This window comes from Mandrillus leucophaeus, unplaced genomic scaffold, assembly GCF_000951045.1.
Source record: "Mandrillus leucophaeus isolate KB7577 unplaced genomic scaffold, Mleu.le_1.0 Scaffold815, whole genome shotgun sequence".
NCBI classification, from domain to species: domain Eukaryota; kingdom Metazoa; phylum Chordata; class Mammalia; order Primates; family Cercopithecidae; genus Mandrillus; species Mandrillus leucophaeus.
In genome coordinates this window covers 498,156-509,132 of record NW_012108864.1, presented here as the reverse complement: position 1 = coordinate 509,132, position 10,977 = coordinate 498,156, and the positions used below count along the sequence as shown (strand labels likewise).

At 36.7% G+C, this 10,977-nt stretch overlaps 1 protein-coding gene across 2 annotated transcripts in view; it reads left to right on the top strand.

Moving 5' to 3' along the window:
* The window catches only part of BARD1 (BRCA1 associated RING domain 1), an 87,468-nt gene that overhangs the window by 45,133 nt on the left and 31,358 nt on the right, over window positions 1–10,977 (top strand). For both annotated transcript variants that reach the window (XM_011967886.1, XM_011967888.1), the window contains 2 exons: window positions 1,998–2,078; window positions 3,664–3,836. In XM_011967886.1, coding sequence (XP_011823276.1) covers window positions 1,998–2,078; window positions 3,664–3,836 — 254 coding nt within the window. The remainder of the gene's footprint in view (window positions 1–1,997; window positions 2,079–3,663; window positions 3,837–10,977) is intronic.

The window sequence follows — 10,977 nt, the reverse complement described above, 5'->3', positions numbered from 1 at the left end:
TTAGAAATAAAAAGCTTTTTTTTTTTTTTTTTTTTTTTTTTTTTTTTTTTTTTTTTTTTTTTTTTTCCCCCCTCCTTATTTCAAAAGACAGCTTTAAAGTGACCTTAAAAGTCCACTCACTTATAGTAAGATTTAGTTGGATCATGACACACAAGACAGGGTTCAAAACTGGAAGGGGGTCTTCAATTTTAATGCCATTTAATAATTGACACTGCCTTAATATGAAAGCCGAATTAATATTGTCTGCCTTTAGAGTATTTTCCTTGCCTTGTGCCTCATTTTAATTCACTTATTCCCCAGATCTTGTTCATCTCATTTAAAAAGAGGCTGTGAATTCTAAAGTAAAGTTACTGTATTTCTTACTTTTCCTCATCTGCCTCCTCTGCACTGCATCAGTGTGCTACTGTTGCTACTGTTCCAACATGATTGCGTAGCTCTCCAGAGTACTGGAATAGAGAAATAGAGTGAGAAATTGAAAACCGTTTGTTAGAAAAGACTTGTAAGGCTGGCCGGGCGCGGTGGCTCAAGCCTGTAATCCCAGCACTTTGGGAGGCCGAGACGGGCGGATCACAAGGTCAGGAGCTCTAGACCATCCTGGCTAACACGGTGAAACCCCGTCTCTACTAAAAAAAAAAAAATTGAGGCCGGGCGCGGTGGCTCAAGCCTGTAATCCCAGCACTTTGGGAGGCCGAGACGGGCGGATCACGAGGTCAGGAGCTCGAGACCATCCTGGCTAACAAGGTGAAACCCCGTCTCTACTAAAAATACAAAAAAATTAGCCGAGCGTGGTGGTGGGCACCTGTATTCCCAGCTACTCAGGAGGCTGAGGCAGGAGAATGGCATGAACCCGGGAGGCGGAGCTTGGAGTGAGCGGGAGATCACGCCATTGCACTCCAGCCTGGGCAACAAGAGTGGAACTCCATCTCAAAAAAAAAAAAAAAAAGAAAGAAAGAAAAGAAAAGTAAAGACTTGTAAGGCTACATCACAGAAGCTCTATTTCCTATAGTTGAGTTAGTTGATAATGGGTGGTGATTTTAGTCCTGAACTGGACGGGGAGCAGGGGAATAAAAATGTAATGTTGATTCTGTGGGCTGATTTGAATAGGTTTGTACTGATCTTTTTTGCCATTTTACACAGAGCAGTTGTTGCTTCCTAGAAAAATGTTGTTGAACAAATAAGGTGAATATAAACTAGATTAATGTATTAGGATGGAGTAACTGCCAATAAAATGGCAGTTTTTTAACTTTGGTTTCACTGAGTAGTCTTCTGGGCTAAACAGTTTTGTTTGTTTTAAACAATACTAAGAAGCCATTTACATATATGCTTAAAATAGGTTTTTTTCCTATTTCAAATACAAAAAAATTATATTTTTCTTAAAACAAATGAAATTATGGCTTTTACAACTTCATTATGAGCAGATGATCTTTGACCAGTGTCCTTTATTTGGTACCTTGAAATGAATTTTGAATATGACTTTCTAATAGGTTTTGTAGTCTGTATTCAAGCATGGCTGTATTTCTTGATATCTCAGAATAATTTATACATAGATAATTTCTTTTTTGTTTCATTTTTTTTGAGACAAAGTCTCACTCTGTGGCCCAGGCTGGAGTGCAGTGACATGATCTTGGCTCACTGCAACCTCTGCCTCCCGGGCTCAAGTGATTCTCCTGCCTCAGCCTCCCAAGTAGCTGGGATTACAGGCTGACACCACTTTGCCCAAGTAGTTTTCTATTTTTAGTAGAGACGGGGTTTCACCATGTTGATCAGGCTGGTCTCAAACTCCTGACCTCAGGTGATCCACCCACCTTGGCCTCTCAAAGTGCTGGGATTATAGGCGTGAGCCACCACACCTAGCCTAATTATTAACTCATGAATAGTAGCCTTAAGAGAAAACGATTTAAGTTTTACTTTATATTGAAGAAGACAGCATTTAAAAAAATCTCAATATTTTCCTTTCTTTCCTTAATGCTTTTTAATTTCCATTTTCATTTTTCTAGGGTGACATACCTTCTGTTGAATACCTTTTACAAAATGGAAGTGATCCAAATGTTAAAGACCATGCTGGATGGACACCATTGGTAGTTGTCTGGTTTTTATTCTCATTCTTTTTATGTTTTACAGTTATTATAGTTTATAGTTACGTAGTTGTCTATATATCATCCTCTGCCACATACCCTCTTTTTAGTGTGAAGAATTTATGTTTTCATCAAGTATGAGGACATGATTATTTTCCTTCTAGCTTTTCATTTGTGACAGGCAAGAAATTGGTTACCTTTTGACATACTACCTTTAGATTTAGGAATCCACTTGTAATATATTGCAGAATTTAGCTAATGTCTGGAGGTAACAGCTACAGCTGACATCAGGCTCCATTCTGTAGCACTGCATGTTACTGGAACCAAATTTCTTGGAACAAAAAGAGGTCAGAGGAACTGAGTATAGGAAAGTGATCACAAGGAAGTGATTCTTACTGAGGGTCCTTCTTAGCCTCAGTTATACCCTATCCAATTGTAGATATATAAGGCAGTAGAAATCTTTGCTTATACTAAACATTTTTAAAAAGTCTTTACTTATTATTACTAAAAATAAAAATGTGAAGCATAGTCTGGAAACAGAATGACACAAATACTTGGAAACAATTGCTATGTAGGCCAATTACTTTAGGGCAATAAACATGAGCTTTGAATGCAGCCACAGAAGTGTCAGCAAATGAAGTAGATGCCTTCATCCTGTAAACTAGAGATTCAGCCCAGAAATTAGGAGACTCAATAGGCTAGGTGCAAAAAAGCTGGGAGGGTTTAGTCTGGATCAGTCACTTTGCTGACTGGACTCTACTGGCTGGCTAACCTTTTCAAAGAAAGGTTAATTTTATTTTTTCTTCAAAGCCACTAAGGCAAGTTGTAGTCAAGATTGGTTAGTGATTTAGAGAGTTTAGTGCCTAATTTGGATTCCTTTCTCCTAAAAATAGACCTACAGATGTTGAGTGTGTTATCACTTATTATGAATTGAAATAGATGTACTTAAAAAGTATAGAATACCAGAGATTTGTTAGAATATAGCATTGTTTGTAGTTCATTAGACATAAGGAAAGATTTAGATCTAAGGCGTCTTTGAACACTCCATTGTTGCCACTTCTGTCATTCAGCAAGCTCTTTTTGTATTCCTACTCGTGTTGTTTCTCTTATCAATAACAGCAGCCATACAGCAATCTGTAGCTTCAGCAAATAGCTTGTCTTAAAACCCTCCTTCACGGATACTTACTTTGTTGCACGATATGTGTATGTACTGGTACAAATTTTATATATCATCTTGTTATTAAATATGTAGTCTTTATTTCTTAATGTTTTACATTTATTGTAGAACATTTAAGGAGCTACCATTGGTTTAAAACTACATTTTCTTCTTAAAAAAAAAAAAAAAAAGTGCTTGACCTGAGGCTCAAATGAGAATAGCCTTTTCTTTTTTCATGAATTACACAGATCTTGATCGAGATTATTAATAGTAACTTTCACTCTGTCAACAACTTAGTCTTTTTGAGTATTTAGGTAACAGTAAATTTGCTGCCTGACGTTTACATTTATTTTTCTAAAGTGTGGTATTATAATATCATCCATTGCTCTTTCTTATCACTTCTTTCACTTCTTTTTCAAAAAATTTAATTAGCATGAAGCTTGCAGTCATGGGCACCTGAAGGTAGTGGAATTATTGCTCCAGCATAAGGCATTGGTAAACACCACTGGGTATCAAAATGACTCACCACTTCACGATGCAGCCAAGAATGGGCACATGGATATAGTCAAGCTGTTACTTTCCTATGGAGCCTCCAGAAATGCTGTGTAAGTAGTTCAACTTAAAAATTATTTTTAAAATCGATCTGTATTCTTGAATCAAGGTATGTGATAAAGCAGAGACTTTAATACTCAAGTTGATGGCTTTCTTCACTTTCACAACTAAAATTAGATGTGATCATCAAATTCTGCATTTGTAATCGGCATTCATGCCCTTCCTCTTTATGATACAGTTGGTCCTTCATATTCTTGGGTTCCACACTTGAGGATTCAGCCAACCGCAGATCAAAAATAATTGGGAAATATCAATGACAGATCGGATAAAGAAAATGTGGTACCTATATACCATGGAATACTATGCAGCCACAAAAAAAGAATGAGATCATGTCTTTTGTGGGCACATGGATGGAGCTGGAGGCCATTATCCTTAGTAAACTAACGCATGAACAGAAAACCAAGTACTGCGTGTTCTCACTTATAAGTGAGAGCTAAATGATGAGAATTCATGAACACAAAGAAGGGAACAACAGACACCAGGGTCTACTTGAGTGTGGAGGGTGGGAGGAGGGAGAGGAGCAGAAAAAATAACTATTAGGTACTAGGCTCAATACATAGGTGGTGAAATAATCTGTACGACACACACCTGTTACACAAGTTTACCTATATAACAAATCTTCACAACTTAAATAGAGACCTAAAAGAAAATAAAAGTTAAAAAAAAGAGGGGGGGAAAAGACAGTAAAGAATAACAATACAGTGATAAGTAATATAGGTAAAACAATATAGTATAAATATTTATACAGCATTTCATACTATTAGGTATTACAAGTAATCTGGAGATGATTTAAAGTATACAGGAGGATGTGTGTAGTTTACAAGTAAATACTGTGCCATGTTTTACAAGAGACTTGAGCAGCTGCACATTCTGACATCATCGGGATCGAGGAACCAATTCCCCATAGATACCAACGGGGATAACTGGCATATTTAGGGGAGATTTATTTTCTTAATTCAGGGAAAATTGTCCATTTTGGAAGCCTTCACTTAATGGAAAAATTTACTTAGTGTTTATATTCTGTAGATTGATTTACACTTTCATAAGCAATTGTTGTAGAAATAATTATTTTGTATGCTTCCTAATAGTTTGGAATTATTTTAAATATTTCATTCCCATTTTATTTTTTCTGCATATTTACTATAACGACAGGTAAAGCATGTAAGAATTTAAATATTGGGCCAGTGCAGTTGAATTACTTCTTAGATTTTTCACATCATTCACATGAGGTTCTAGGTAAACTTTTTGCAATATCAGGACACAGAGATGCATTAGTGAATGCCAGCAGCTGGATTTTAAAATTGGTATTGTCAAGTGTGTCACAAGTAAATGCTGTATGTAGATTTTGTATCTTTAATCTGTAACTTGGTTCATGTCTCCCTATGTATTATTTTATTCTTTTCAGTTAATTAAGTAGTCAAAATGAAAATGCAGGTATTGCCTCTCTGCCCTTGTTGCTTCTATAGGTTTGAAAAGAGCACACAAAAATTAAGTTTCCAATGGTAACAGATGCAAATAAGAATTATAAAATGCAGAGCCTCTAGGTTGTAATTTTTTATTGGTAACTATTTAACATAATTGAAAACCAAATTAATAATGCAATAATGCAAACCATACCTTGATGCTGTTTCAGTAAATGTGTCTAATCTCTTTTATCTCTCATAACAGGTTATAAGATAATTGGGGCAAATTCAGGGGATGTGTGTGTGTGTGTATGTATATATATGTATATACATCCCCTGAATTTGAATTCATATTTGAACATACATATATATATATTTTTTTCTTCTGGTTGGGGTGTGTGTGTGTGTGTGTGTGTGTCTGTGTGTCTGTGTCTCCATATACATAGACCTAACAGAGATAACTATTTCTTTGTAAGGACCTAACCGATATGACTCTCCCGTATGTGTTGCAAGCTATTTGGTAAAGCAAATTATTGCTTGGGTCAGGTGAAACTGACTAGTTTTCATTCTAGGGTGCTTAAATCAGCCATGACTACTTTAATGAATAGAGCCCTGGTCAGGGCATTAGGGAATCTAGCTTTTATTTGTGACTCCATTATTGACTTTATAGCTTCAGGCAGGTTAACTTCTGTGCCTTGGTGTCCTCACCTATAAAACATGGGTGATGCCTGCTGCGTTTCTATTTCTTCAGAGCATAGTGAGGATTAATGAGCCAAAACACAGAGCCTCTCTTGTGGTTTGTACACCATGATTCGTCACTGCACTGTGAGGGCTTATTAATATACAAGGAGTGGCAGACAGTGAGTCTGCCTTTACAGGTGCCTTCAGTGTTGTTTTAAGTAGGACTACCTAGTAAAGTGGCAACTTTAGGTATATCTATACCTCAGCACTGTCCAATAGACCTTTCTGTGGTGATGGAAATGTTTATGCTAGACATTCAATAGCGACTAGCCACCTCTACTGTTGAACACTTGAAAATTAGCTGTTGCTACTGAGGAATACATTTTAAAATGGATTTTATTTTAACCACATGTGCCAGGGACTACTGTGTTGGACAGCTGGTTGATACAGCTGGATAGTTGGGAAGTAGGGTTTATTTCACACAAGACGTTGGGATTGATATTGGATAAAGGATAGTAGGGCAGATGAAAGCATAGATTTAATTCTGGGGTACAAGAGTGTGGTAGCTGTTTCTAAAAATTTCCTTTCCAGACTATTGGTCTTCATACTTAAGTATTTTCCTGTGTTTTTTGCCTTTTAAAAAAGGTTGTAGTCATTGTTCATCTGATTGGCTTTACAAATTTCTTAACTGTTCTCCTCCTTTTCATATTACTTTTCTTTAATTCTCTTTCCATACTGCAGCCAGAGTGCCTTCAGAAAAACATGAGTCTGGCCAGATCATTTATTTGCTTAAAACCCTTCCATGGCTTCCTCTTAATGTTTTTTAAAATAAAGGTTAAACCCCAAAATATGGTTTATAAGACCCTGGATGGTCTGGTGCTACTTTCCTCTCTGTTCTCATCATTCTTTCCACAGCTTCTCCTTTCCCCCTTTCCTTCAAGCATTTTTTGCACCAGCTTTTCTGAATTTTTGTTTCCTTAAAATATTTAGGATCTTTTATCTCCTAGCCTTTGTACATGCCTTTGCATTGTCTAGAATATTTGTTTTTGGTAGCCAGTTTCTCATTTGAGTTTCGCTTGGGTTATCCTGTCCTTTTGGCTGCCTTTTCCTGATGTGGTGCTTCTCCCCAGTCACAGGACTTACTGTTTCCTACCTTCTCATGAGGCTGTAAACTGTATGGGCCAGGGATCACATCTGCCCTTCCTAGCTCTGCCAAGTGCCTAATGTAGTCTATATCCACATTTGTTTGTAGAGTGAATTCGTGTTTGAATGAATGAAGATTTTGGTATACTTTTTCCTGTTTTTTGATAAAAGGTCAGATGACATGAAAATGGGAATTGCGTCCTTCTGCCACTACCTTTACTGTATGACAAGATGTCTAAAACCAAATTTCCCTTATCTGTGCCTTTTCTAAGGTGGTCGAACTGGTTCCTGGTAGCTTTTGCCCAACTGGCATCCATGGCATGTTACTTTGTGTGGGATTGTGGCTACCCAAAGTAATTCCTATAGCCTTGACTTTTAAGTGCATGCTTTCTCAGTGTTCTAGATACTGTCTTCTAGAATTAGGTAGTAACAGATGAGAATAGATGAAATTTATTCCTGCCCTTTCCTCCATTTCTTAAGAAGATCATGGGAAGGGGATCCGGAGCATGGAGACTATGGGATTCTTACTACTATTTTTTCTTCCTGAAGCTCTTATTCTTCATAAGCCATTAACAGCTCAGATTCTGAATCTGAGTTGGCAAACAAACTTTTTCTTTCTCTGCTTACTATATCTCTTTTACTCTTGGTGGAACTCCTTTCTCAATAAGTAGGCCTAAACTCTTCCCACAGAAGAAGGGTAAGAACCAGCAAGGGCAAACACTGTTCTGTCTGACCCTCTTTAGGGTTTGCTACTTTGACTGATTGAAGAAGTAAAGTCCTTTTTGCTTATTGTAAATTTCTAAATGGCCTCCTTTAGCTCTAGGACAGACATTTTGGCTGTCTTCTTTATGACCTCAAGGTTGAAGTTTTCTCTTAGATGCCTTCCTCTCCTCTTAAGTCTTCTCATAGTCCCTCTGTTGCTCCTTTGCCTCATCACCTCCTCAGTGGTCTGGCTGCTTCTGTTCTAGTAGGAGTGAACAGGCTGTTAAAGCACTGATTATAGAATGGTGTGAGGCATGCCTGCATAGCACGGTGCTCACAGTAGTATGCAAGTCTCGACTAGGGCTGCAAGTAAGACCAGAGGAAGTCACAGAAGGCTTTCTGGAAGAAGAAGAACTCCGAGTTTTGAAAACGTAGAACAGGAGGATGGGCTTTTCAGAAAGACAAGATACGGGTGCTAAGGTACTCGAGGCCAGACTGCTGCTTCATTCGTTCTAGGAACTTCTGTTAGTGATGTAAGTGGAATAAAAGGATGGAGGAGGATGAGAGGCCAGAGAAGGTGGGCAGGGACTTTGAAAGGCTGTGTGTGCTAAACAGAGTGCTGATTTTAAGTTAAAAATCTCCTCCTCCACACTGGGGAGGGAACTCAGTTAAGAGGTTTGTCCAGTAATCCAGTAAAGGAGTGATGAGAGTCAAATCAAAGTAGTGACAGTAGTGGTGGGAGGGGGGTGGGATGGGGAATAGCCATATTTTTTAATTTATTCTTTCAAATGATGTTTGATTTACTTTGTACTGTTTCAAAAATACCATATTAGGATGTTTTGAAGTTGGGTAAGTACATAGATTCTAGTGGAGTACCGATTAGGATGTTGATTGAAATTGGGTAAGTGTATAGATTACAGTGGATTAGTAAAGTTGATTTTTATCAAGTGGATTGATAAACTTGATGTCGTGTGTTATTCTTTAAATGGATACATCAATTTGCTAGGTTTTTATTTAGGAATTTTGCATTTTAAAAGTTAGAGTGATTTGTGATTTTATCTTTCATTTTTTACCCTTAGATTTTGGTACCAAAACTACACTCATAACTTCTAAAAGGTAATCAGGACCAAGATATATGTCTCTATTTGTTTAAGCGTTCTGTTATATATATCCTAGTAAAGTTTTTAGTCTGTTTCATATGTATGTATGTATACACATGCATATAACTATTAATTTAGGTTATTCTAGGTATAGGCTGAGTATTCCTTGCCCAAAATGCTTGGGATCAGAAGTATTTTGGATTTCTTTCCCGTTTTGGAATATTTGCGTATACATAGTGAGATGTCTTAGGGATGCTTCCCAAGACTAAATGTGAAATTTATCTATGTTTCATAAATGTTTTACACACATAGCCTGAAGGTAATTTTATACAATATTTTAAACAATTTTATGCATTAAAAAGGTTTTGTAAGTACTATGTTTGGAATTTTCCACTTGCGTCATGTTGGTGCTTAAAAAGTTTCCAATTTCGGAGCATTTCAAATTTCAGATTTTTGGGTTAGCGATGCTCAACCTGTATAGTATTTGATTATTTGTTGCTAGTAAACTGGATATTGTGTTAATAAACATAATTTGTTATTCTTGATATATAGGAGAGCTGTTAATTTAGTACATTTCTATCCAGTCAGCACCTAATTCTAAAGATCTAATTTATTAACTTCTGTTTATTATTGCATTTGTCAGTGCTTCCAGAATGATACAATAATGATAGTTGGCTTGCTTGTTTCGTTCTTCCTTTTTTTAAAAAAGTACTGACCCGTAGAGTTATATTCAATTTTAATATCCATATTAAATACAAAGGTTAATGTTCTTTATTGCCATGTGGAAACTTTCTTCCCTTTATTATTTTCTGATAAGATTGTATTTTATTTTATTGAATGATTTTCAGCTTCTGCGGAGATGATCTTAAACTTGTTTGTTTGTTTTTGTTTTGGAAATAGGGTCTCACTGTGTTGCCCAAGCTAGTCTTGAACTCCTGGGCTCAAGCGATCCTCCCACCTCAGCCTCCCAAAGCTTATGTTTTTTTGACTATTGATGTTATTAATACATGTTTAAATATTAAATCATGCTTGTATTCCTGGGATAAACTTGACGTGGTGTAGTATGTTTAAACACAAATTTTACATAAATTTGCTAGGGTTTTAGGAATTTTGTGTTTATGATTATAAGTTAGAGTGATTTGTGATTTTATCTTTCTTTTTTTACCTCAGATTTTGGTACCAAAATTATAGTCATAGTTTCTAAAAAGTAACCAGGATGCTTTTTTTTTTTCTTTTTACCTTTTCTGTTCTCTGAAACATGAATAGAATATCTTCTGGAAATATCCTGCCCCCTGCTAAGTTGGCATAACATTATCTATTTTGATAACTCACATATTATATAATTTTTGGAGATCTCTCCAATTTTGTTATTAGTAGTAATCTGATATACTAATGTATTAATAATAAAATACAGACACTAAAGAGAAAATGGACTTTTCTTTTTATCCCATGAAGTTCATCCTTAAAAAGTCCCTGTGGACTGTAAAAATTTTACTTATTTTGCCATTTTGTCTGAGGCTGCAATTTTGATTAAATGTATAACTTTCCTGTTACTGTAAGAATATTAGTTTGAATTAGAAGAGTAAATATTTTTGTAATGCAGCCCTAGGAGAGAGAAGAAAAACTAAGACAAAGTCCAGCCTTAGAGTTAGTCTCGGATGTCACTGGGAGTGAGGAAAGCTTGTGTAAGAGGGCTAAGTAATCCAGGTTTTATCCTGATACATGTTCTGGTATTATTAATAAGTTATGGGTCGGGTGTGGTGGCTCATGCCTGTAATCCCAACACTTTGGGAGACTGAGGAGGGTGGATCACTTGAGGTCAGGAGTTCAATACCAGCCTGGCCAACATGGTGAAACCCCATCTCTACTAAAAATACAAAAATTAGCCAGGTGTGGCAGTGTATGCCTGTAGTCCAACTACTCGGGAGGCTGAGGCACAAGAATTGCTTGAACCTAGGAGGCGGAGGTTGCAGTAAACCAAGATGGTGCCACAGAACTCCAACCTGGGTGACAGAGTGAGACTCAGTCTCAAAAAATAATAATAAGCTACCATGAATGGTGCTAAGTAAGATGTGACTTTAAATATTGGAGACCAGGCTTAAGAA